We start from the raw sequence: 27493 nt of genomic DNA, 5'->3' as shown, positions 1-27493 counted from the left end.
GGGCCGAGTTCCGGTTGTGGTTGCGGGACCCTAAGGGCGCTTTCGCCTTTGGTTGCCTCAGTTTCCCCCGCTGGCCCTTGTAGGTTCGGGTTCCAAAGGCCCGTCCCCTCCAGGTGCTGTAGAGGCCCGCCGCCTGAGGGAGCCGGCTGGAGGCTGGCCAGACCCCAGGGTCACCAGGACCGGCTCAAACCCCGGTCCTGTCATCCCGCAGGAAGATGGAGACAGCACAAGGTCTCGCCACGCCACGCCGCGAGCGGCCTGGGCCCGTCTATGGTGGCCTGGGTGGGCTGCTGCTCGCTGTCCAGTGCTCCTCCGGCAGCTCCACCCTGCCCGGGCCACCCTCCCAAGGCCTTGCTTCTGGGGCCGGATTTGGCCGAGGGCATGCCCTCCGGCGGAGGACGTCCGTCCCTCCAGCGGCCAGCCTCGTCCCTCCAGCGGCCAGCCTCCACCCAAACCTCATTCCGCGAAAGGGCGCTGAGGCCCTTTGGAGCTGACATAACTTTGCTTTAAGGAACTTAGTGCAACCCTGCTCCTCCCTGCAGCTCCTACCCGGCCACTGCAGGGCAGCCACTCTGGGGAGCAGAGCCCCCCCCGGGCCGGGCTTCCTGGGCCTCAGCAAGTGCTCGACTTTGCTTGAAGCCAGGCTGGAGGGCAGTTTCAGAAAGCATAGCCCTCCCCAGCCTGTACCCACACTTTGCAGGAATAGATCTGGAGGCTCCACAGCCAGCCCCCGCACGTGTCAGGGAACAGAAGAGCTCCCAGCCTCCCGCCTGGCAGAGGAGCAGGGAGGCAGCAGGCTGCCCCAACCCCCACCGTTTCACTGCTGGCCCAGTGCACCCACGCTGAGCCTCACTTTTCTCTTTTAGGCAATGTGTTTTATCCTCGCCCGTGGGCTAAGTGAGAATCAGCTACAGCTGTGCTCCTTGAGGCTCTCCCTGGAGGACTGTGCACACCTGACATCCGGAGACATCTGATGCAAGAAAAGTGACCACCTCAGGGACATCAGGACCAAGGGGTACTGTCTGGTGGCAGGCCCTGAGTTCCACTGTCCTGCTGGGACCATAGATGAACTACTAGAGTAAACAGTTTGGGTGTGGAGGATGAGCTGAGTGGAAGAAGGCAAGAGAAAGCATGGAGCCAAGAGTGGTGGTACCCATCTTTAATCCCAGTACTCTAAAAGTAGAGGAGCATTGCAAGTTCCAGAACCACCTGGGCAGCCCCAATGATGCCAAAGCGGCTGTCCTGCTTGTACAGTGGCTGGTGTCCAGACCTTGCCATCCAGCCTCAAGTGATCTGATGTCACCAGGAAAGCTACAACAGTCTTCAAATTTTAGATAAATAAATTTTAGATAAATATTAGGGGTTCTGAAAAACACCTATGAAGCAAGGCATAGTGGTTCATGTCTCTAATCCCGGCCCTTGGAGGCCAAGGCAAGAAGGACTGAATGTGAAGACTGGGGTACAGAGAAACCTTGTCTCAAAAAGCATTCTGGTGGCAGAACCCAGGGCAGTCTAAGCTGGCTGGTCATTCTTTAGAAGCACAAACACAAGGAAGCACGCTGACTCACACTGATGCCATTTCCCACCAGAGTCTCTGAAAATTTTAATTGGTTTGTAAGAGAGTAATACAGCCCAGGTATTTAGGCCCTCGGGCAAGGCATGACAGTATGGCGCTTGGAAGAGGCATCAAGGCAGCTGGCAGGAGGGGTAAGAAGGATTCTAGGGAAAGGAATACGCTAAACAGAGGAGAGACTGGAAGGATTCAGGTGTCAGAGTCCAAGAGGTAAGAGGGTAAGGAAGATCTGCCCGTTTTTAACCTGATATTTAAGATGACACAATTACCTTGCCCTTCCATTATCATTGAGACCTGAGGGCAGAGGGAAGCAGGCTCCTTATAACTTGTCTCTTTGCTGGCCTATAGAACTTGGGAGAGAGGAAAAGAATGGCAGCCAAATGAATGGTGGGGAATGGAGGTGACATTTCCTTGGTCCACACATCAAACCCAGGGCTTGGACTCAGCCTTGGGGCCCCAGCAGCATCTCTTCCTTCTGAGGTTCCCAGTGCTTGAAGCCTTCCACCAGCGGTCTCTTCTGGATGTCCCTCCAATCAGTCAGCACGCTGCCGTGACTGGCAGAATTCCTTTCTACTCAGTGTGCACTCAGCCCTCAGGAAGGGCCCGGGGCCCAGAGCATAGTCCACAAATGGCTCAGAATTCCCAGTCATCCACTTCCAGCTCTTCCAGGCTGGTCACCAGGCCAAAGATTTCATTCTGATCCTGGGACTGGCTGCCTTCAAAACTGGTAATGGGGGTGACAGGACGAAGTAACTCGGGCAAAGCCTCGGAGGCACGCCGCTTGATCTGGGGAGGAGAAGCAGCTGGGAGATTCAGACTGTGGCTCAGGTCCCAGGGACACCAAGGGGGCAATAGGTACAGCCCCCCCTCCCGCCTCCCTCCAGTGCTACAGTGGGAACCCCACAGCGGGAACCACAGGTGGCTGACTGTACCTGCTTGAAGAAGGAGTGGCTCAGGAGGGCACTGGCACTGGGTCTGGAAAGAGAGGCGTGAGGCTGGAATAATGCCTGTGCTTTCTACACGCTGAGGCTCATGCCACACCCCAGGCCCCCTCCACTCCTCCCTCCGCTCACCCAAATCCACAGCCAGTGCCACAAGGCGAGAAGTGACTTCTGCTATCCCCCCTCACCCCGCCACCCCACCACCCCAAGCCTTTCAGAGCCTTAGTGGTATTCATCCTCTCAAATCCTGGCCCTCCTCCCGGCTCCCCTTCTCTCCCCCAAAGCCCGGCCGCGGGCCAGTGGATACCTTGAGTCAGGGTTTCGCTGAAGGCACTGCTCCACAAAGTGGTGGAAGTGAGGGGAGAAGGTCCGGTGGTAGGGGTGGAAGGGCGAGTCGCCATTGGAGGGCCGGGAGGTGCTGGACACCAGGCTCTCTCCCAGGCCAGGGTTGGTCACACAGCGGGAGGGGCTCATGGTCAGCTCCTCGGCAGGGATGGTGCTGGTGTCCAACAAGCAGGGCACTGTGCCGTTCAGTTTCTCCAGGAGCATCTGCAGAGGCAGAGCCAGGCCCGAGCTGGAGGAGTTTCCTCCCCTACTCTTCCCTTCTCAACAAATCCATCTCTCAGGAGCCAAAAGGAAGGGAAATCAATGTAATTTTCCAAAGGGTTGCTGGCTACTGGCTTAAGAGCATGGTGGGAGGGAGAAGAGATTTTAAGAAGCACCCCCTTCTCCATGGCTGGAAGGAAGGGCGGTTTCCTCTTCCCCTTTACAAGGCTTTGAATTTCTTTTACCTCTACAGCCCTCACCCTAGGGTGGAGACAGCAGCTAGGCCCCACCTTTTAAGCCAAGTCCCAATCTGTCAGGCTTAAGTGGATCCCGGGCCTCTATGACCCACAGCACAGCGTCACATTGTGGCCTGTCAATGCATTGGGCCTCACAGGCACAGTATGTCCAGAAGCAGACCAGGGTTAGCAGCTGTTTCCAGTGCTTTCAAACTCAGTGCATGGGAGACCAGCCCTGTTCCTAGTATTGATGTCCTTATGAACTTAGAGTGAACTTCTTGAAAGTGGCGCAGTGGCTCAAGGGGTAAGGTGGTGCCTTGAGCTGAAGAGCTCAGAGAAAACGCTCAGACCCAGAGTTCAAGTGACTGGCCAAAAAAAAAAAAAAAGAGTGAACTTTTTAGCCTTGGCTGGCCTCAAATGTATAGCCCCCTGATCTCTATCTCCCAAGCAGTAAGGATTCCATACTATTTTTTCTTACTTCTGGGTCATAGACTTAGCTTGTTTCTGCTTTTCACATTGTGAACTATTTTTGCCCCTCCCTAAAACCTCTCCGGGTCCTTTCTTCTAGATAGCTCCCTTGGCCATTCTCTAGCCTCCCCCTCCACACTGGTGGCAATCAGTCTGTGTGCAAGTAGGGAGAGGCTTGCTCAGAGCCTCTACCACCCTCTCTTTTCTCACTTCTAGACCAAGTTCCTAACATCTGGAACCCCCATGGAGACATCATTTTGCCCAATGATCCCAACTCTACTTCTTGAATGTGATGAAGCCTGAATAAGCCTCTCTTCTGGGTCTATCCACCCAAGAATAGATTGTGCTACCTCTAGGACAGAGAGGTGGCACAGCGGTGCCAAAGGACAGGTGTGTGTGGGGACAAAAATAGAAGCAGAATTTGCATAACAGAAGTTCCAGCCCTGGGCTCCAGTGGCCCACGTCTGCTTCTGAAGCAAGGTATCATAAACCTAGCCACTGAGGAAGCCACGATCTGAGGATTGAGGTTCAAAGCCAGCCCGGGCTGGCTCCAGTTAACCAGCAAAAAAGCCAAAGTGGAACTATGGCTCCAGTGGCAGTGTGTCAGCCTTGAACGAAAATCTAAAGGATAGCCAACCAGGTGCAGTGGCTCATGCCTACAATCCTAGCTACTCAGGAGGCTAAGATATGAGGCTCAAGGTTCAAAGCCAGTCTGGGCACTAAAGAACGTGAGACTCTTATCTCCAATTAATCACTAGAAAAGGGGAAGCAGGGCTGTGGCTCCAGGAGTTGTGTGGTAGCCTTGAGCTGAAGAACTCAGGGACAACACCCAGGCCCAAGGGTAGGGCAGTAGACTTTACCTGAAGAGCTCAGAGACAGTGCCCAATCCAAGAATTCAAGCCCCATGACCACCAAAAAAAATAATATATATATAATGAATGAAATAGGAAAGAGAAGGGGGGAAAACAAGATGAGGGGAGGAGGTTGGGGGACAGAAATGGGGACAAAAACATGAGAAAGGGTATCAATGTGTGTGAGGTAAGGTACCTTCTATCTGGTGAATATAACTGTAACCCTTCTATTAATTACAATAAAAAAAATATTCCAGGGGCCGAGAGTTTGGCCTAGTGGTAGAGTGCTTGTCTAGCATGCACAAAGACCCAGGTTCAATTCCTTGGTACCACATGCATAGAAAAAAGCTGGAAGTGGTGCTGAGGCTCAAGTGGTAGAGATGTAACCTTGAAAAAGTCCAAAGACAGTGCTCAGCCCCTGAGCTAAAAGCCCAGGACTGGCAAAAAAAAAAAAAAAAAATCCAGAATATGGAAAAAAAAATGATTGGATGACTTAAACCCCACACTTCATATGTTACCATTGGGTTTATTGTGCATTTTAACTTCCAACTTGATACCATTTGGTGTCTTAGAGTCGATTCTATGGACTGCCTCAATGCCAAAAAGAATAAATGAAAAGTTTATGCAGAAGATTAAAAAAAAAATCAAAGGGATAGCACTCAGGCCATGACCTCAGACTTCAAACTCCAATACCAGAAAACAAAGTCCCAGTGATTGTATACAGAGATTCCCTTCTTGAACACTTGTTTGTTAAACTTGTCATTTGAAATATGATGTCAAAATCAATGTTAATAAATTCTTTAATAAAAAAAAAAAGAATGGTTCCGAAGGTGCAGACTAGTATACAACAGCACAAAACTATAATCTGTCTGAGAATTTGAAATTGAAAACTGACTTTTTGAGTGTTCTTACCCTGGTTAGATATACTTGATAAATATATAAAAATGGTTACCTTGTTTTGTAAACTTTACATTGCCATATATTGCTCTCCCTGCCACCCTGCCAACACCTCCTGGACTAAGCTACAAGCATAGCACAAACGTCCCCCACTGCGCTGAGGAGGGTCAGCTCTTGAAGAAAAGGGTGTTTTTTGGAGTCTAACTCCCACTTTTTGAATGGGTAACAGAGCATGTTTCTTTTTTGAATGGGTAAACAGTACATGCTTCTTTCTTTCCTATTTCACCCCCCTTTTGGTGGGGGTCAGTCATGGGGCTTGAACTCTGCTTTGGGACGGGGCACTCTCCCTGAGCTCTTCAGCTCAGGGGCAGTGCTCTACCACTAGAGCCACAGCACCACTTCCAGTGATCTGGTGGTTAATTGGAGACAAGAATCTCAAGGAGGTTTTGTGCCTGGGATGGCTTTGAACTGTGATCCTCAGACTTCAGCCTCCCTGAGTAGCGAGGATTACAGGCATGAGCCACCAGTGTCCTGCGTACTTTAACCCTTTAAGTCCTTTGCTAAAACTTTTTGTCTAACAGCCATTGTCCCCAAGTCTGGCAGTAACAACAATCGTGTGGAAGGCAGGCAGGCAGGAAGGGAAGCCTGGTGTCGGCGTACCTGGGTGGCTGGCATGTCCTTGAAGGGGACGTGGCCATTGGCTAGTTCACAGGCTGTGATCCCCACGCTGTAGATGTCAGACTTGGCATCGTAACCCTCAAGGTTCTAAGTTGGGAGAAGAGAAGCCGTGGATGACTCCATCTGCATCCCTGGTCTTTGTTTAGAAAAGAAGCGTAGAACACAACAGGAGGAAAAGGATGCCTGTCCCGTGGCCACAACCAGCCATGACAAGTCCCCTTGCCATTTTGCTGAAGACCAACTGCTATGTGACAAGGAACCAATGTTTGGAATGGTTATTTAACACACCGGAAGGCGTGTTTGGGGCTGGTGCTCCTGTTCAACATGGGAAGATGGGCTCTGGACAGCATCTGGTATTTCCAGAATGTTCTACTCATAGCGGGAGAAGAATCCTTGAAGGGACTTGAAATGTGCCAGCGCTGTTTCAGATCCCAGTGGGTGAAAAATCACCTCTAGCCCTAGTGGGCCAGTAATGGCTGCGCTGAGTGGGTGCCCGGCGCCCCCAGCCAACAGGAAGCCCTCCCGGGATGGGCCCTCTCCTGAGGGTTTCAGGCGGTGGTGGGGGTGCTTAGGCCCTGGGGAACAGACCTGCTGGAGCACTTCGGGGCTGAGCCACGGCAGAACCTTGATACTGTACTTGGGGAAGTCGTGGACCACACGCTGCCTCTGCCCGTGGCTGATCATGCTGAGGTTGCTGCGTAAGCCAGAAAGGTAGACCTTCCCGTCCACGGAGATCAGAATGTGGCTGGCTTTGACACTCCTGAGGGGAGCCCAGAGGTTTCACAGGTAGCAGTTGCTCCTCACACTACATAGCTTCAGATCTAGTCAGCTCTGGCCAAAGAGCATAATACATGATATGCATTTTCTTTACAGCACAGCATACCATACTCAGGACCAAGCTACCTAACAGTCAGTGGCTTCATTACAGCAAGGTTAAAATCTAGACCCTCCTTTTTTTGGCAGTTGAATTCAGGGCCTGAGCACTGTCCTTGGGCTTTCTCAAGGCTAGCGCTCCACCACTTGAGCCACAGCACCACTTCTGGCTTTTTCTATGTATGTGGTACCAAGGAATCGAATGCGGGTCTTCCTGCATGTTAGGCAAGCACTCTATCACTAGGCCACGCTTCCAGTCCTAAGATCCTCCCCCTTTTTTGGTGGTACTGGGTTTTCAACTTACAGCCTCTCATTTGGTTGGCTTAGAGGTGCTCTTCTACTTGAGCCATGCCTCTAGCCCTTCTTTTTCCTGGTTATTTTGGAGATAGAATTTCACCAACTTTTCTGCCCAGATTGGCTTTGAACCATGATTCTCCAGGTTTCAGACTACTGAGTGGCTAGGACTGTAAGTGTAAGCTACCAGAATCTGGGAAGATCTGAATTTTAAACTCTGTCTTCAATAATTTCAACTACTAACTGAAGAGCTCACAGTTATAGACAACTGCTCTTACTAAGAAAAGCTGAAGTCACTGCGGACTGTACCTGTGCACAAAGCCCATGTGGTGGATGTAATCCAGGGCTCTGAGCACCCCCTGCAGGATGTAAGCGATGGCCAGCTCGTTCATACCATCCATGAAGTGTGTGCCCATGAGATCTTTTGCAGAACCTGAAGGAAAGCAAGCAAAGGGTAAAAGGAAGAAAACAGTACATAAAGCCGGGCACTGAAAGCTCACGCCTGTCATTCTAGCTAGTCAGGAGGTTGAGATCTGAGGATCCCATTTTGAAGCCGGCTCAAGCAGCAAAGTCTGTGAGACTCTTCTCTCCAATTAAAAAAAAAAAAGCTGGGGCTGTGGCTCAAGTGGTACAGTGCCAGTCTTGAGTGAAAAAGCTCAGGGACAGCAGCCAGGCCCTGAGTGCAAGCCCCAGTATTGGCATACACACATGTACATGCATATGCACACACACACACACACACACACACACACACACACAACCAAAAGAAAACAGTACATGAGCAATCTGCTAACAGTGCTGTGAGAACCCCCTCTACCTAGAACATCTTCCCACTCACCATACGCCATGAATGATGTGACAACCCACAGCTCATTGTCTGCTATAAACGTGGCTCTATATGGCACAATATTGGGATGGTTGAAGAGTTTACAGACATGAAGCTCCCCCTGAAAGCAATGACAAAGCTGAAGTCAGAATCAAAGGGCAATGAAGAATGACACTCAAATTTTCTTGGTGTTCTTCTCAGAGTCCTGAGAGCAGCCTAAGTAGATGCATGCTGCTAATAGAGAAGAAACCAGGCCCTGCTTCCCTTTGTAGAGTCAGCCTGCTCTATCTACTTAGACGGCTGGTGATCCTGCCAGCTACCCCCAAGAGCCTCAGAGAACAATCCCTCCACATACAGACAAACTGCTGCCAACACAGTGGAGGGTCCCTGTTGGCCACCTCAGAGATGAGGAAAATAAACTGCTGACTAGACCAGGAAGCTTCAGGGTTCACTCATCTTCAAAGGCCAAGGAATAAGACTGCTCTTTAAGGTAAGAAAATAATCCCAACACTCCAGAGACTGAGACAGGAGCATCAACTGTTCAAAGCCAACCTGAATTATGTAGTGAGACTGTCTCAAAAACAAACACAAAAGGGAGTAATAGCTTAGAAAGGGTCGTAGCAGGTGAGGGAGGGTAATGGAATAGCTGAGTTATATTATATATACCTATATGGGCATGTCAAAATGAAATCACTTTGTAAAGCTAAGTGGTGCTAATAAAAAATATAGGAAGGAAAAAATAAAGTTAAAAAAATATAGGAAGGGAATGGGAATGTGGTTTAGTGGTAGAGTGCTTGCCTGGCATGCATAAAGCCCTGGGTTCAATTACTTGATACATAAACAGAAAAAGCTGGAAGTGGTGCTGTAGCTCAAGTGGTACAGGGCTAGCAAAAAGCAAAACAAAAAAAAGTGGGAAAAATGCTATTACACAAAAAATAATAGTTGATAGAAGCAAAGGAAGTACTAAAAAAACAACTAATACTAAAACAAACAAACAAACAATGACGACTACTAAATACTATTAGAAATTTTTGCGGCAGTCTCTGAAAGAGTCCTTTCTTAGAAGCTGCCATAGAAAATGCAAGAAAATGGGGTCAGGAGTTTGGCCTAGTGGCAGAGTGCTTGCCTAGCATGCACGAAGACCCGGGTTCAATTCCTTGGTACCACATACATAGAAAAAAGCTGGAAGTGGTGCTGAGGCTCAAGTGGTAGAGCTCTAGCCTTGAGAAAGTCAAGGACAGTGCTCAGGCCCTGAGCTCAAGCCCAGGACTGGCAAAAAAAAAAAAAAAAAAAAAAAAGAAAATGCAAGAAAAAAAAATTGATTAAAGAAAAATTGATCTAGAAATTCCAGGATCCTGGGCCCTGGGCTATGAGTTAAATCCAGTGGGCTGTATCTTCTGCCTGTTTACTGCTTCAGAGAACAAAATAATTGGTTTAAAGATTAAAATGAAAATAATCCAATTGACTGTAAACAGATGAACTGGAACTACAGCACCATCAAATAAGCATCCATTCAGGAAAACACTGCAGGTGAAGAAGAGGCAGGGACACAAGCAACCGTACTGGATACACACAGAGCTGGGTTCTAATCCAAGGAGCATCTGCCACGGGGAGTCCTAGACCTTCAGGGTCTTTCAATCTGACAAAACTCTAGCATTCTGCTCGCTAAGCAGAAATCAACCTCAGACAGAATGGCAGAGAAGGTGGCCCAGACATCTCAAACAAGCCTGCCTGGGTCTCAATTCTGCCTCTGCTGCTACATGTGACCCAGCACAGGGTACTTAGCCAATCTGAATACTAAATGAATAAATGAAGAATGGAGTTTAAAGTGTGCTGTACAGCATTACAGCTCACTCCTCAGTGCTAAGTGCCTAAGGACTTCTTATCAAAAGCTTCCATGATATTGAGCCATTTTTGTTTCCTGCCAGGAATGTTCAGAGGACTAAAGTGCGAGATGCTTTGCGATGACTATGAACCAGAGCTCACTCTCCAAGTGTCACAGGTGTGTTTTATTACCTGCAAAAATGTCACCATCTCATTGGAACAAGCCTCCAGGTTAATCCTTCGTACTGTCACATACTCTCCTGTTGGTTTGTACCTTGCTAAATTCACTGTCATCAGGTCCTCAAATCCTTTGCCTAAAAGAAAGAGAGAAATGACATAAACAAGAAAATAACTACAAAGGTTTCTGTTGTCCTTTTTTTTTTGTCTGTTGAACTCTGGGCCTGGGTGCTGTCCCAGAGCTCTTCAGCTCAAGGTTACCACCCTACCCCTTCAGCCACAGCCCTACCTCCCGTTTTCTAGATGTTAATTGGAAATAAGAGTCTCTCGGACTTTTTAGTGCCCAGGCTAGCTTTGAATTGCAATCCTCAGATCTCAGCCTTCTGAGTAGCTACGATTACAGGTGTGAGCCACCATACCCGGTGTCTATTGTCCTTTTTGGTCCAAGACTGGGACTCAAAACTCAGTATCTGATGCTTTTGCTCATTGGCTGGACCTCTACCACAAACCATGCCTCCAACCCCATATTGTCTAAAGGAAAAGAGACTTGACTGCAACAGATTCTAGTTACATTTTGACTATTGTTCCTTTGGACACATCCTTACTTTTCTTCTAGGCCAACTATTCTAATTGGCTGTGCCCAGGGAACTAATGCCAGTGCCAGCACCAAAGGGAAAATCAGAAAAAAAAATCTCCCAGCCAGGTGCCAGTGGCTTTATGCTTGTAATCGTAGCTACTCAGCAGGCTGGGCTCTGGGAATTATAGTTCAAAACCGGTCCAAAGAAGACCCAGAGAGTCAGTTTTGTCACCATGGCTCTTGCTAACCAGCTGAGAAAGCTACAGTGGTCCACTGGAGCAGGAAAGCAATGGTAATCCCTGAACATTACCTATAATGGTGAGAAGCTCGTAACAATCTCCCTCCGGCAGAAAGCTACTCATGATTTCTTGTTTAGAGAAGGATGCTATCGATTCTGAGCTCGCCTCATTGGTCTAAAAGAAAAGAAAAATAGGTTAATCAAGAAAACTTGGGGTGGGCAGGGGTGGTCGTTTGGAGGAGACTGGCAGCAGGGCAGTTATAGATATCCTTGCTATGTAGCAAAGAAACAAGGCCCACTCTACTCATGGAAAAATTAAACATTACAGGTTCAATGTGGGAATCCAAACTCACAGGAGAGCAAGGAAGTATTGGGAATAACAAGGGCCTATTCTAGCTTACTGTGAATCTGCTTGTCCTTTCTAACAATAGACTTGACTGTTAAAAGTCATGGCTTTTTTTTCCCCCATAGTTGGTCATGAGGCTTGAACTCAGGGCCTTGGGTTCTTTTTGCTCAAGGCTAGCACTCTACCATTATGAACCACACCACCCCTTCCTGTTTCCTGGTGGTTTATTGGAGGTAAGAGTCTCACGGACTTTCCTGCCCAGGTTGGCTTTGAACTGCCATCCTCTAGCTAGGACTACAGGTGTAAACCAATGGCACCTGGCTAAACTTACGCAATCCTTATTTGAAGAAAGGATGTCTGAAGAATGGCACCTTTAGAAAAAAGGACCGAGAAAGATAGAAGGCTCTGCTGAGTCTCTTGTCCGAGGGTTTTACTGTGCCATTTCCACACATGCGTATAATCTGTCCTGATCAACTTCAGCCCTAACCCTCCTCCGATATGGTCTTGCTCTTAAGGTCGTGACAAAGTCAAGTGCTAAATCTTATTCTAGGGAAATAGATCACAAGTTTCCTCTTTAATAAACCATATCCCAAGCTAGACCTCCTCTGCTATTTCTGAGTAGACCAAGAACATCAAAGCCTTAAGCTGCAGGAACAGAACAGAGCACAGTTCTCAACCATCTCCTCATGCATCCTTGACAATGATGCTGGAGCTCAGCCACTTAGGATGCGGAGGTGACACCTCTGGCCTGTGATGTTCTGAAGAAAGGTGGCCAACAGTGTTTGAGTATTGAAGGTAAAACACGCTAGGTATTCTTCCAGCAGAATGAACTTGATTTCTTTCTTCTGTATATGATTTAGAGATTACATTTCTTTTTCCTTTAGATCTTCGTTCTTTAGAAGTACATCTATTGAAAATGGAAAAACCTAAGGCTAGCCAGGTCATGTGTCATCTTCTATATTCACAAACATGGCCTCAGTCAGAAGATAACTTTATGAGTGGCTGAAGGGTTTCTGGCTCAGCAATGGCCAGAAGGATATAAGCTAAGAATATTCTGACAAGGTAGAACCCCAACAGCTATCAGCATTGTGGCTCTGCAGAACCATGCCATCTGAATATGCTATACTTTTCAGGGCACACAGCATATGCTACACTTCTCGTACACACTGCATCTTCCCTAAAGCTCTGTGAGGTATACAAGGGACAAAGGAAATGGCTTTGCCCGTATCTAAAACATGGGTACACAGCACACAGCCAGACAAATTAATATTCCTTTTTGTTGGTTGATGTTTCAAGTGCAGCTAGTTTTAAAACAACTGGCAATGCCTAAAGGGGGTGAAGGCTCGTGGGGCGCTGCCTCCCTCACCATGTGATGTGAACAGGAGCCTAGAGAAACAAAATTGTGTCTTATTAGCACACTCCCTTTCTAATTTCATCCATTATCTTCATTTTTCTATTTCTAAGATTTAGTCATGTTGTATTTCTCTGTAGAACATCCATGTTCACTGTTGTATGTTCCTTTCCTGACCAGAAGCTCAGTTTATCCAGTCTAATCCTGATGGGGTATGGGGGTTATTTTCTGCTACAGTGAATTATGCTACTATAAACTTCTTTGAGGGGCCGGGAGTTTGGCCTAGTGGTTAAAGTGCTTGCCTAGCATGCACGACGACCCAGGTTCGATTCCTCGGTACCACATACATAGAAAAAAAAAGCCGGAAGTGGTGCTGAGGCTCAAGTAGTAGAGCTCTAGCCTTGAGAAAGTCCAAGGACAGTGCTCAGGCCCTGAGCTCAAGCCCAAGACTGGCAAATAAAAAAAAAAAATAATTAATGGGGGAAAACAAGATGAGGGGCGGGGGAGGAGGGAAGGGAAATGGGGACCATGACATGTGAAAGGGTATCATTGTGTGGGAATTAAGGCACCATTTATCTGGCAAATATCATGTAACCCTTCTATTAATTATAATGAAAATATATTTAAAAAATTAAAAAAATAAACTTCTTTGAATATGTTTCCTGCCTAAAGTATGTTACTAGGAGAAGACAGAACTGCTACAAAGTACACAGACAATCAATGTAATGAGATAATGCCGTACTGTTTATCAAAATGGGTCACCAGCCCAACTAATTCCATGGGTAATTATGTGTCTTTTTGTCAATTCCTTCTCCCCAACACAGTATTTTCATATTTCTTAATTTTTGCCTATCTCATTGTCAGCTTGATCTACAATTCCCTGATTACTAATGAAAGTGGCCATCTTTTCATGTATTTACTGTGTGGGATTTCTCCAAGGTGAAATGTATCTTCCTATCTTCAGTCCATTTCCTACTGGATTGTGTTTAGTGCGGGACTTCTCCGAAGCAGGCCCCAGGTAACACTGGTCCTGGCACTAATGCTTTTTTAAGTGAGGAAGTGCTCAGTGCGCATGCTCATGTTGTAGAGAATCACAGGTAGGTCTCACCCACAGCTAAGGCAGAGGGATGCCCTGTGGGAAATGCCCAAACATTTCTGGAAAACTCCTGTACCTAACATTCCATTTTGGAAAGGCAGTTTTAAGTAAAACATATAGTGGTATGCAGAGACATAGACTTACATGCCATACAGGGACAGACAGTGAATTTGGTCTATCACTTGCTCTGTGACCCTGGGCAAGTCATGTTACCCTCTTGGATCTCTGTTTATCTTAGCAGCGGTATAATTCCCATCTTGCAAGCTTGATGGACCACAATCCAAGTTCATGCCTTACACGAAGAAAGATCTCATCTCAAAAATAACTTGTGCAAGGGCTGGGAGTTTGGCCTAGTGGTAGAGTGCTTGCCTAGCATGCATGAAGACCCGGGTTTGATTCCTCAGTACCATATACATAGAAAAAAGGCAGATACGGTGCTGAGGCTCAAGTGGTAGAGCTCTAGCCTTGAGAAAAGTCTAAAGACAGTGCTCAGGCCTTGAGCTCAAGCCCAGGACTGGCAAAAAAAAAAAATAATAATAACTGTGCAGCCCAGTGGCAGTAGCTCACGCCTATAATCACGCAGGAGGTGGAGATCTAAGGATGGCAGTTCAAAGCCAACCCAGGCAGGGAAGTCCCTGTGAGACTCTTATCTCCAATTAACCTCCAGAAAACTAGAAATGGTGGCTCAAAGTGGTAGAGCACTGGCCTTGTGCAGAAAAGCTCAAGGACAGCGCCCAGGCCCTGAGTTCAAGCCCCATGAAAGACACAAATAATAATAACTTGTACAAAAAAGGGCTGGAGAAGACGGGTGCTGGTGGTTCATGCCTCTAATCCTAGCTATTTGAGATCTGAGGATTGTGGTTCATAGTTAACCTGAGACTCATCTCCATTTTTTTTTTTTTTTTGTCTTGGAGCTTGAACTCTGGGCCTGGGTGCTGTCCCTGAGCTATTCAGCTCCAGGCTACTGCCCTGCTCTTTGAGCCATAGGGCCACTTCTGGGTTTCTGATGGTATATTGGAGGTAAAAGTCTCACAGGCATTTGTACCCGGGCTGGCTTTGAACTGAAATCCTCAAGATCTCAGTCTCCTGAGTAGCTAGGATTACAAGCATGAACCACCACATCTGGCTCCAATTTTTTTAAATCTCCAATTTAACCACCAGAAAACCAAAAAAGGTACTTTGGCTTAAAAATACAGTGCTAATCATGAGCAAAAGAGCTCAGGGACAGCGCCCAGGCCTTGATTTCAAGCCCCAGGACTGATGAAAAAAGGGCTGGAGGCACAGATCAGGAGTAAAGAACTTGCCTACCAAGTGGGAAGCCCTGATTTTAAATCCCAGTACTGTCAGAAAGAGAAAGAGACAGAGATAGACAGAGACAGAGAAAGAGACAGAGACAGAGGTGGAGGTGGGGAAGGAATAGGGGTAGAGGGAAAGAAAAATTATTTAGAAAATAAAGTTCTTTGGGTAACTGGAAAAATGGGCTCCTAGACAATGTGGAACAGGATGGACTATGGACTACTCTAGTAGCTGCTGTGGCTATTCTGTCACCTTGTCACCAACTCACTAAAGCAATCCTGAAACAGAGCTTTCTACTTTCTGGCTGTTGTAGAGGTCAGAGGGACAACTATTACTTAGGAAGGAAAACAAATGGGCCAGGAAACAAAGGCATGGTTGTGAAAGGAAGAGGTCTGATTTGATTTGATATTGACACAGGAACAGGAGATTAGTTTATTATTTTGTTTCAGATATTTTTGTTTCCATGCCAATACTGAAGGTTTAACTCAGGGCCTCATGCTAGCCTTTGGCTTTATCAGTCAAGGCCAAAGCTCTACCACTTGAGCCACACCTTCACTTACTGCTTGCTTTTTTGCTGGTTAATTAGAGGTAGAGTCTCAAGGATTCTTTATCCTCACATATTCTCAGATATCGACTCCTGAATAGCTGTGAATGTGAACCACTGGCACTATCCTACTTCAGACTTTTTTTTTTTTTTTTTTTTTTTTTTTGCCAGTCCTGGGCTTGAGCTCAGGGCCTGAGCACTGTCCTTGGACTTTCTCAAGGCTAGAGCTCTACCACTTGAGCCTCAGCACCACTTCTGGCTTTTTGCTATGTATGTGGGGTACCGAGGAATTGAACCCGGGTCTTCGTGCATGCTAGGCAAGCATTCTACCACTAGGCCAAACTCCCAGCCCCCTACTTCAGACTTTTTAAGAGTCTAAATTCAAATCAAAACAATGAAATGCTTCGCCCATTTTCTTTTCTTATTTTTGTTGGTCATGGGGCTTGAACTCGGGGCCTGAGCGCTGTCCCTGAGCTCTTTTGCTCAAGGTTAGTGCTCTACCACTTTGAGTCACAGCACCACTTCCAGTTTTCTGGTGGTTAATTGGAGGTAAGAGTCTCACAGGGACTTCCCTGCCTGGGCAGGCTTTGAACCCGTGATTCTCAGATCTCAGGCTCCTGAGCAGCTAGGATTATAGACATGAGCCACCAGTGCCAGGCTTAGCTCACTGTCTTTAAACACAGCATAGCAAAACGTTATTAGTATCATATAAAATGTCAAATTTCTCAGGGAAAGAAACTAAGTCTATTGAAGTCTTTTGTTAGTTTCCCACACCATGAAAAGCATTTTATTTATCCTGAAGCACTTGAAAAATACACAAGCTACGGACATCCAGAAATGACAAAAAAAAATGATAACTTTGTAAAAAGATTTTAGAACAAAATACAATGAAGCATACAAGGACAGTATTTATGAAATGCTACTAGAGAAACACACAATCAACTTTCCACAGGTTTCACACAGGATAGTTTTTGGTACAACATACAATTGGCACTGTATTCTGAAAAAAAAAAAAAAAAGCTACGTGATCATTGATTAAAGAGATGCTACTGACCGGCAGAGGACATAAGAAGTAAAGTCTTTATTCAAGTTAGAGTCCTAGTCAGGGCTGGGCATGGTGGCTCACACCTATAATCTTAGCTACCCAGGAAGCTGAGATCTGAGGATCAAAGTTCAAAGCCAGCCCAGGCACAAACCACCAAAAAACCAGAAGTGGTGCCTGTGGCTTAAAGGGTAGAGTGGTAGCCTTGAGCTGAAGAGCTTAGGGACGATGCCCAGGCCAAGTGTCCAAGCCCCACAACCAACAAAAAAAAGAAGTCCTAGTCAGCACCATCCCCTTTTGCTTGCTAGGGCAGCCTGTGAATGGCACGGGTCTCTCCAATCCCCACCAAGGGCATTCTACTGGAGTCTTTTCATCCTCTCTCTACATAACACACTGATTCACGTTTTCCAAAAGAGCTTAGCACACTGGGTACATCTGGTTCTATTACTTAGGTAAAATAAACCAGAGGAAAAGGAAGGAAGTAGAGATAGAGCCTTTGACAATGGAAGATGTAAAAATATTTCCATTTTTTACTGTTTTGTGCTTACCAAGAGATGTGTAAAGAGTATTTGAGTCAGGATCCAGCTATGTAGTCCGGGCTGGCCTTGAATTTGTGATCTTCCTGCCTCCACCTCCTGCATGCTGGGATTTCAGGTGTATACAATCATACCCAGCTTTGTTTTGTACTATTTTTTTTTTCTAGTCCTGGGGCTTGAACTCAAGGCCTGAGCCCTGTCCTTGGGCTTTTCCTTAAGATTAGCACTCTACCACTGAAGCCACAGCACCACTTCTGGCTTTTCTATGTATGTGGTACTGAGGAATTGAACCTGGGTCTTTGTGCATGCTAGGCAAGCACTCTGCCACTAGGCCAAATTCCCAGCCCTGTACTTTTTTTTTTTGACAGTACCGTAGACTGAATTCAGTGTCTCAAGCTTGCCAGGCATACACTCTACCACTTGAGCCACTTTAGCCTCTGCTTTTAAATTTTCACTTTGTTTTTAAGGTAGCAGGCTTGAGGTCCTGCCTTATGACATAGATAGAGATATATATTATCTCTGTGGGCTGAAATTTATTATTAATAGACTAAAGAGAGCTACATTGGAAATACCAGCCACTAAAAGATAATCACATTCACATTTCAGACTGGTGAGACTTATTTTGTGGCGAGAAATTATAATGGGTAATTAGAAGGGCTAGGAAAAGAAAGAGACCTTAATCTCCAGAAGACAGTTAAAAAAGTACCAGAAGCTTTACTGGTTTTAAATGCTACCCATCAGTCTTTCCAGGGTGAAACCTGAATTCCCACAAGGAACAGAATTATACTACAAATAAAGCTCAGTGACAGAGAAGCAGGAACATAAAAGGTGATGCCAACAAAACACAAAAATTTCCACAAGAAGTCATCTCCATGCAACAGCCACATGGGAGAGCCTACATAGTCACTTACTTTTCTCCGAGAGTCACCCGGAGGCTGCTCTGGAGTAGAGAGATTGATTGTTGGCATTTTGTTGTTTAGCAGAACAGTAATGATTACACTTCAGACTACATTTATTAATAGAAACCATGAGTCGTTACAGCAGTAAGTGCCTGCAGTGCTACATGTAAACATGCACACACACACACACACACACAGACCCATAGTGCAGACGCTGCAGCTAGGTGGGGTTTTAAACAGGAAACCCAGGCTTCTACTTTATGGGGCTTCTTCGCTGGGTATAATGCAACCATTGCAGATCTGCTCATACATTTACTTGACATTTGCACAACGCACAATGGGGTTTTGAATAGGCCAGTTTCAGACTTATACTTTGTGAACAGTCATCTTCCCCCCGATTCTGTGTTGGAAATCAGATACATGCTAGCCAAGCAATTACTACTAAGTTATATTCCAGACTCGTAAAACTCATTTTAAAGTCACAGAGATGATGGAAGATTCCCCAGGAAGTGTTTTGCCTTGAAGGCCAAAAACACTTTATATATAAGGGATCATTGACTAATTTGTTTCTCCAGAGTCAGATACTTCCTATTCTGAATACAAATGAACAAGGGGTTTTTAGTATTCAGCTACTCACAGTGAAGATGAACAATTGAACAACTGAAATAAATTGCAATTCATTTATCAAATAAATCTCATGTATTTTTTTGATTTTCCTTCTTTTGTAAAAGTGATGTAAAAAAACAAACAAGCCATACATTGGAAGTTAGGGAGATGTTTCAAGAATAGAGGGCTTGGCTAGCATGCCCTGAATCTTATTTGTAGCACATCAAGAGCAAGAAAGATAGTGAACTATAAAGTAATGGAGCAATTGTATATTACTAAGAAATATCTATACAAAATCTATTCACCAAGGAAAATGCTTTTTTATAAGCTCTATTACAGTACTCAGCTATACTGCTAAAGGACATCAACTGAAGGGTAAATTAGCCTTAATTTATCAAAATAAGAATTTTCCCCCCTAGACATTAGTATTTTGGTAAACAAACATCAGAAATAGTTGCTTAAGACAGTCTATGGTTAAGAAGTCAGGTGAACAGATTAAAGGAAATCTAACTCAATATTCCAACAGAAACAAAAGATAGCCTGGATCCTACAGTCAAAGTAAATACAAAAATCATTCAATTCATATACACTGAAATATTTGCAATGAATTAACTGTAAGCTGCACTTGCAAATCAATTTCCATTAATGACTAATACTTACTTTCAAGGTATCTTAATCCCATGAAAAATGGGGAAATTAAGAATGAACAGCTTTTTGTTGTTACAATTTAGTTCATCTTTACCATGAAGCTAATGTTTAATCATTGTAACTGAGAAAAAAAAGAACGTGGTTTTTTTTTTTTGGAATCTTTCATTTGTCTAAAACAATGTGTTAACAAAGTTCGTAAATGCTTCAACCCCACATTTCTTAAGAGTTGCATTAGGGAAAATAAAGCAATAGATATCATCTAATAACTAATAAGTTTGAGACTTCAATTACTTAGCCTGTTTGGGGACCCTATAGATCAGTCAACCAATACACTCAAGGATCCTAAGAATATCAAGATACTCAAGACTCAAACAACAGGGATCGAATGCATACAAATGTGTGTATGTATATAAATATACATGGAGGCTTGAACTCAGGTCTTTCCATTCTTGCTTAATTATTTTTGCTCAAAATTGTTGTTCTACCACTTGAGCCACACCTCCATTTTGGATTTGTCTGCATTCGAGGCTGGCCTTGAATCTCAATTCCCAGATTTCAGTCTCTTGAACACTAAAACTTAATTTCCATTTCTTGGGGCTCATTTCAAGAAATATTATTTTATATGATAAAATGTACATGGATATTGCATCTTTGTGTTCTCTCTCTCTCTCTTTTTTTTTTTTTTTTTGTGGTTCACAGGGCTTGAACTCAGCCTGGGCACTACAGACCTACACCGTGAGCCAAACCCCACTTCCTGTTTTTCAAGAGGTTAATTGGAGATAAGGTCCTTTTGTGCTTGGGCTGGCTTTGAACCTTGATCCTCAGATCTCAGCCTCCTGAGTAGCTAGGATTACAGGCGTGAGCCACCACCCCTGGCTTTTTCTCTTTTTTCTTTTGTTGGATGGGGGGCTTGAACTCTGAGCCTGGGAGCTGTCTCTGACTTCTTTAGCTCAAGGCTAGAACTCTACCACATTGAGCCACTTCCAGCTTTTTGGTGGTTAACTGGAGATAAAAGTCTCACAGACTTTCATGGCCAGGCTGGCTTTGAACCATGATCCTCAGGTCTCAGCCTCCTGAGTAGCTGATATCACTGGCTTGTGCCACTAGTGCCTAATTATCATCCTAATTATCATTTTTATAGAAAAGCTTTTCTTTGTTCTGAATCAAGCAAGAACAAGGCTCTGAGTTCAACTTTAAAAGAAAAAAATCATCATTCCATGAAAGTCTCACCGAAAGCTATCAGAAAGGAATGTCTAGGCCTTTTCCTCCCCTCACTTGTGGAGCTTGAACTCAGGGCCTGAGTGCTATCCTGGATTATTTTTTGTTCAAAGCTACCACTTTACCACTTTGAGCCACAGCACTGCTTCCAGTTTTCTGGCAGTTAGCTGGAGATTTCATGGACTTTCCTGCCTGGGCTGGTTTTGAACCTCAATCCTTAGCTCAGCCTCCTGAGTAGCTAGGATTACAGGTATGAACCACCAATATCTGGCTATGTGTAGGCCTTTTAAACCTAGCTGTAAATCTACCTTACTTCTGAAGTGGATATTTAGGTTTAACAAAAAGTCAATCTGTTTTTCGCTGTTAGATTATTTTCCTCTTAGCTCTCTTAAGTTTCAATTTTTTTTTTTTTTTTCCGGTCATGGGGCTTGAACTCTGGGCCTTGGTTCTGTCCTTGAGCTCTTCAGCTCAAGGCTACTGTCCTATCTCTTGAGTCACAGTGCCACTTCTGGTTTTCTGGTAATTAATTGGAGATAAGAGTCCCTAGGTCTTTAGTGCCCATGCTGGCTTTGAACTGAAATCCTCAGATTTCAGCCTCCTGAGTAGCTAGGATTACAGGTGAAAGCCCAGCAAGTTTCAAATTTTTACCATGGAAAAATGAGTCAACTAGATAGATCAGTAAATACAGAACTTTTGTAATACTGCTACCTTTGTCTTGGCCAGTCCTGGGGCTTGAACTCAGGGCTTGGGCACTGTCCTTGGGCTTTCTCAAGGCTAGCTAGTGTTCTACCACTTGAGCACCACTTCCAGCATTTTTTGTATATGTGGTACCTAGGAATCGAACCCTGGGCTTTGTGCATGGTAGGCAAGCATTCTACTACTAGGCCACACTCCTGGCCCCCTATTAGATTTCGTAAAGCTATTTTCAAAGACAGAGATTTTTTTTTTCAACACTTAGTTTTCCCCTTTTACAATATGCATTCCAACTGGACAAATACTAGAAGAAACTCATGCACCTATGAGTAAGCAGCACAGTGGCTTTCTAAAAAACCAAGGGTATCTGCTAGATCAGTCCACAAATTGTTTGGAAACAATGGAATTAACATGAGTTCAACTCTAACAGAACAAGAGCAGTTTACACTTGGTCTTAAATTGCTAAATTTTATAAACTGATATAGTCAACAGAGGAAGAGTGATATTTATCCTGAATGAAGGCTGAGTGCCATATTGTACTTACCTCCAAATAGTTCCAAATCTCTTAAGCCCTCAACAATGAACTTTTCCGAGACCCACCGCTAAAGAGGAAAACCCCAAAGAGAATTAGTATTTCTTCTTTGCCATAATAAATTAACTATCAGCTTTTAGGCAGACAAGACAAAACTATGACTACAGAAAAACAGAATCATGCAGTAGTTATTATATATTCCTATGGAAAGTTTTGCAAAGAATCTTGAAATCAGCTAAAAACAATAGATCAATTTCTTTCTCTATTCCTTTTTACCTAACCTTAGGCAAAAGGATTTAAATCTGTTAGAGAAGAAATATATGGCCTGACCTTAATAATGAAGAAAATTTTCCTATTTCTCTGCATATTAAAAAACCTGTTGTTCTACCCTACTCTTCCATAGTTATGTTATAGATGCTTTCGACCATTAATGCCAATTTAATATTACTGGAATTCAAAACACCAAAATTAGGGATTGATCAGCAGTTTTTCACAAGCTTCCATTAGTCTATAAAAGCAAAGAGAGCTGAATATTCTTTTATCCACAGAGTTTCTGAAGACATCTCTTCCAAGTTCGCAAGGACCAAAATTGGTGGATCAACCTCTGGTTCAGTTTACCAGCCTATTTCAAATGAGTATTAGATTTCTATTATACAGTGGCTTGGTTTCACCTTTCTCAGGCTAGGTGAAAACAAGAGAGTAGCTCATATTTAAAAGCAATGGAGTCAGGATTGTATTTCACTTAAGGACTAGTGTTAAAAGTTTGGCATAGAGGCACTCTTTCCAATAAGCAGAGTTCAGGCTAAGAAGAGATTCACTTTCTCATATTAATTAACACTGAAGTTTATTCTCTACAATATAAACTGTTCTCAGAGTTATAAGCATAAGAAAAAGGAAGATTAAGGAACATTCTAAAAAATGTTAACTATGGATTCTCAATTGGAATTATAAAATCATTGTCCCTTTCTACAATATTTTCTTTTTAAAAAACTTTAATACATAATTGTGTTGTTATTACATAGCTGTGCAGAGGGATATAATTCCATGTGTCAGATTATGAATATAATGCTTCCTGGTCACTGTCACCCCTTCTTTAATTTTAACTTTTTTTGTTTTGTGGCCAGTTGTGAAGCTTGAACTCAGGCCTGGGTACTGACCCTGAGTGTGTTCTCTCAGTTCTCTCTCTCTCTCTTGGCACCATCCCTGAGCTCTTCAGCTCAAGGCTACTGCCCTACCCCTTTAGCTACCGCCCCACTTCCCCTTTTCTAGTGATTAATTGGAGTTAAGAGTCTCTTTAGTGCTGGTCTGGCTTTGAACCTTGATCCTCAGATCTCAGCTTCCTGAGTAGATAGGATTACAGGTGTGAGTCACCACACCAGCAGATCCTGAGCTCTTTTGCTCAAGGCTAGGGCTCTACCACTTAAAGCCTCAGATCCACATTTTTTTTTTTGTCAGCTGTGGGACTTGAACTCTGGGCCTGGGCATTGTCCCTGAGCTCTTCAGCTCAAGGCTACTGCCTTACCCTTGAGCCACAATGCCACTTCTGGTTTTCTGGTGGTTAACTGAAGATGAGAGTCTCACAGACTTTAGTGCCCAGGCTGGCTTTGAACCATGATCTCAGCCTCCTGAGTAGCTAGGATTACAGGTGTGAGCCACCCTACTTAGTTCACTTTTGGTTTTTTCAGTAGTTAATTAGAGGTAAGAGTCTCATGGAGACTTTCTTGCCCTGGCTTGCTTCAAACCACGATCCTCAGATCTCACCCCGAGTAGCTAGGATTACAGGTGTGAGTCAGCGAGACCTAAATAAAAAATTAAAAACTTAACATGCACTATACCATACTATTCCTGCTGTAATACTTGAAATCAGGTGATAAATTCTTATTTCAAAGTATTTACACACTGTTAAAATTTTAGAATAAGACGGGGTACATAGCTTAAGTGGCATCAGCCAAGCAAGCAAGTGCCAGGCCATGAATTCAAACCTTAGTATCAGCAAAATAAATAAGTAAATTGTATAAAATGCTAATAATTATTACTGTGTTTGAGAACTAAGTACTCAATAATAAAAAATAATATACTATTTTCTGAAACCATGAGAGCTAAGATGCTAACTCCAATATTTGTTCTTACAGTCATTTTGATTAATGAAGTTTTGAACAACAAAAGTTTTAGGTTTAATTTTTTTAAATGCTTCAAATAACATTAATGATTACATTTTATTTGCATTACAATTTGATACAGATTTTAAAACATATAACCCCATCAAAAATAGGAAATAGGGAGATCACTGGCAGCTATGAATCTGCATCAAAGAGGGCCAGCTCACTTAATATATGATTGACATTCCTGTATCAGATAAATCCTGGCTTCTTTCCAGCAGGCTAACCTGTGGTATATTCTGCATTTCAAGTCACCCTCTGCCTGCAAGCTTTTTTCTGAGGAGTAAAGGCTACAATATCTGCCTTACTTCCAACATCCCTCACTTCTATATGATTCTGAGTAACACATACAAAAAATAATTAACCACCTACAGCTTCTATGCAAACATTTTACTTTTCAGAAAATAAGATAGTAAAACCAAGAGAATGAAAACACTCACCCTAATCCGCTCTGGTTTACTTACAAGAAAAGACATGAGTTCCTAATATGTAGACCTACTTCAATGGCAAAAACTTAAACCTAAAAGGAAAATAGAAATGGGTTAAGTTAGTTACATTTTACAGAAATAGCTTGTGATTTAAAAAAAAAAAAATGTGGACCCACCACTCAAAGCACTATAAAAAAAACTAGATTCTAAATATTTATTTAAACCTTGTTGTCGTTGGTCCTGGAGCTTGAACTCAAGGCCTGGGCGCTGTCCCTGAGCTCTTTTTGCTCAAGGCCAGGGCTCTACCACTTGGAGCTACAGTTCCACTCCTCAGTTTTGGTAATTAACCTGAAGATAACAGTCTCACAGGGACTTTTCTGCTAGGGCTGACTGTAAACCACAATCTTCAGATTTCAGCTTACAGGAGTGAGCTATGGGTACCCAGTTAAGCTCTCAATACTCTTGCCTCAGTCTCCCAAGTACTTGGATTATAGCTATGTGCCACCATGCCGGGTTTTATAGCTGTCTTAATTTCAAATTTTCTCTTGATCCAGTGCCTCACTGAGCTCTTTCCAGAAGCTGTTCATTTCTTCTAGCCACTTTATTGCTTCTAAATGAAACAGACAAACAAAACAAACAACAACAACAACAAAAATACTTGCCAGCCAGGCATTGGTGGCTGACACCTGCAATCCTAAATCAGAAAGCTGATAAAGGATCCCCATTGGAAGCCAGCTCTGGCAGAAAAGTCTGTGATACTCTTACCTTCAATTAACTACCAGAAAAGACAGAAGTGGAGCTGTGGCTCAAGTAGTAGAGCCCTATTCTTGAGCAAAAAGTTCGGGCCCTGAGTTCAAGCCCCAGGACTGGTCTGCACACACGCACGCGCGCGCACGCACACACACACACATATAATAATACATATGTAACTACAACTTAGTAATTTTAGGTATTTATCAACCATGGAAAATGAAGACTAAACTCTCCCACATCACTTTCCTACCTTAATTTCTCATTCTCCTCACACTGTTCTGACATGTTTGGTTAAATCAATAATTCATATTTACATTACTATGACTATGCAAATATGGTTCATAGCTGAGGCAGATGGAGAATGACAATGTCCTCCCCCTCCGAAATCAAATGTACCCAGGTGGGTGGCTTCCCATATGCTATAAATACACTTGTCCTCGCCCAGTTTTGCCTTGATTGCATACCTTCTTTTCCCCTTAAGAGTTAATAATTGCTTCACTTGCTTCTTGCTTAGTTTTCTAGGTACTGTTGATGTGAAATAAGGATGCTTTAAAGAAAATGGTTTATTCTGAGCCAATATGAGTGACCAGGGCCCAGAAGCGCAGACTCAAATTACCCTGAATAACATGAAAATTGTGCAGTGAAAGTGGTTTCCTAAACTTCATAGCTAAAGAAAAGCAGAAAGTTATACATCAATAAAGCAACAAATATACTGGCTGGGGGGAATAAGTAGATGGGCTACAATAAAGTGGAGAAATCTTGTTATATGTCACACAATATTTTTAGCTTTAGCACTGGTAGACTAGTGTTAAACTAAACTTAATAATACATTCCAAGAGATTTACCAAATAGGAGCATATTAGGAAAAGCTAACAAAAAGTTAAATGTAAATGGATGGCCAGCTAGATGACAGGCAGAGATAGGAGGACCTGTCTGAAGTCAAATCAGGCAAAAAGGATGTTTAGTGAAATGCTATTTCAAAACACAAGGGAAGCTGGGTGCATGGGTCAAGTGGCAGGGCATCCTCCCTAGCAAGTTCAAGGCCTTGGATTCAAGCCCCCAGATTGAAGTGGTGTGCACAAAAGATTGAGACAAACCACCTGACAAAATTGAACCTCAGTACCAGGCATGATAGTGTTTGTACTTGGAGACAGAGGCAGGAAGATCATAAATTCAAGGCTAGCTTGGGCTAAATAATCTTCCTGTCTCAATTGCCTTCCTTGATTCTGCCCTCCACCCCCTCAACCCCCAAAAAAGCAACTAGAAACAGAAAGGAACTTCTTTAATCTGAGAAACATAAAAAGGGTATAAAAGCTGGCAGGATGCTGGTGGGCTTATGCCTGTAATCCTAGCAACTCAGGAAGCTGAGATCCGAGGTTCGTGGTTCAAAGCCAGCCTGGGCAGGGAAGTTCCTGGTCTTCTCCAAAGAAAACAAAACAAAAAAGCTGGACGTGGAGCTCAAGTGGTAGAACGCTAGCGTTGAGCAAAATGAAGCTCAGGGATGAAGCTCAGGGAGAGCACCCAGGTCTTGAATTCAAGACACACACACACACACACACACACACACACACACACACACACACACACACACACACACACACACACACACACACACACACAGAGCTAACGTGAAAAGAATGAATGAATGTCTTGTAAGACCTGGAGCACAGCAGGTAGGTCAGTCTCCTCTCTCTTCTAAGCACCAACCTCCAACTAACAAAAAACCCTCAGATCAGATCAAGCCCCAAACAACACCACTCCTGTTGTCTATTCGAGAAATTCGGATTTACGTCCACATGAATGTTCATAATATTCTTAGAAGCGTCTGGCTTGGGGCGATTGTGGGGGTCACCCGCTCTTGGGGTGGGGGGGATATCTTAACTCTCAGCCTGTCCAGCAGGGGCGGGGGAGGGGTCTGCTGCTACTTTGCTGGAGCAGGACAAGACGACACCTGGTCCCAGGCTCCCCATCAGGAAGCCCCTAGAGGACGGGGGACAGCAAACTCCCACCAGCGACTCCGCTCCGGCGTCTCCCGGCCAGGCCCAAGCCTGTCCTCCGCGGCTGCAAACCCTCATCGCAGGAAACCGGGACAAGAGTTAAAGAGGGCCCGTGCAGGGCGAGGGATGAGCCGGGATGGCCGCGAAGGCCCGCTCCGGAGGAGATGGAAACGGCGACAGGGCGGGAGGGACACATCCGGGCAGCGCCGCAGCCGGCCCGGACACCCGGTACCTGGTGCTGGAGTTAGCGAGCAGTACCGACCCCGTCTTGGCTCCGCCTCCTCACTTTTGTGGCCGCGCCGCCGCCAGGCCGGTTGCTGGGAGGGACGTACGCAGCGTGACATGCGCAA

The 27493-nt window shown here is 44.6% G+C and overlaps 1 protein-coding gene across 5 annotated transcripts; it reads right to left on the bottom strand.

The window, feature by feature from the left end:
* Positions 1-1573: 1573 nt before the first annotated feature.
* Strada (STE20 related adaptor alpha) lies at positions 1574-27493 on the bottom strand. Of its 5 annotated transcripts, none has more exons than XM_090349954.1 (13): positions 27376-27493; positions 24406-24485; positions 21819-21876; positions 18122-18150; positions 11072-11174; positions 10200-10321; positions 8196-8304; positions 7667-7790; positions 6779-6950; positions 6173-6277; positions 2822-3063; positions 2506-2548; positions 1574-2359 (listed from the first exon to the last, which is right to left on the bottom strand). In XM_090349954.1, the coding sequence occupies exons 2-13, from the start codon at positions 24439-24441 to the stop codon at positions 2207-2209; spliced, it is 1296 nt and encodes a 431-aa protein (XP_090206080.1). In that variant the 5' UTR covers positions 24442-24485; positions 27376-27493; the 3' UTR covers positions 1574-2206. The 5 variants fall into 5 exon arrangements, with proteins under 5 accessions (XP_090206080.1, XP_090206083.1, XP_090206082.1 ...); XM_090349957.1 differs by having other exon boundaries at positions 24430-24485; XM_090349956.1 differs by having other exon boundaries at positions 27406-27475.

This window comes from Megascapheus bottae, chromosome 17 (assembly GCF_031878675.1).
Source record: "Megascapheus bottae isolate mThoBot1 chromosome 17, mThoBot2.hap1, whole genome shotgun sequence".
NCBI classification, from domain to species: domain Eukaryota; kingdom Metazoa; phylum Chordata; class Mammalia; order Rodentia; family Geomyidae; genus Megascapheus; species Megascapheus bottae.
This window is presented reverse-complemented; position numbering and strand designations above follow the sequence as displayed.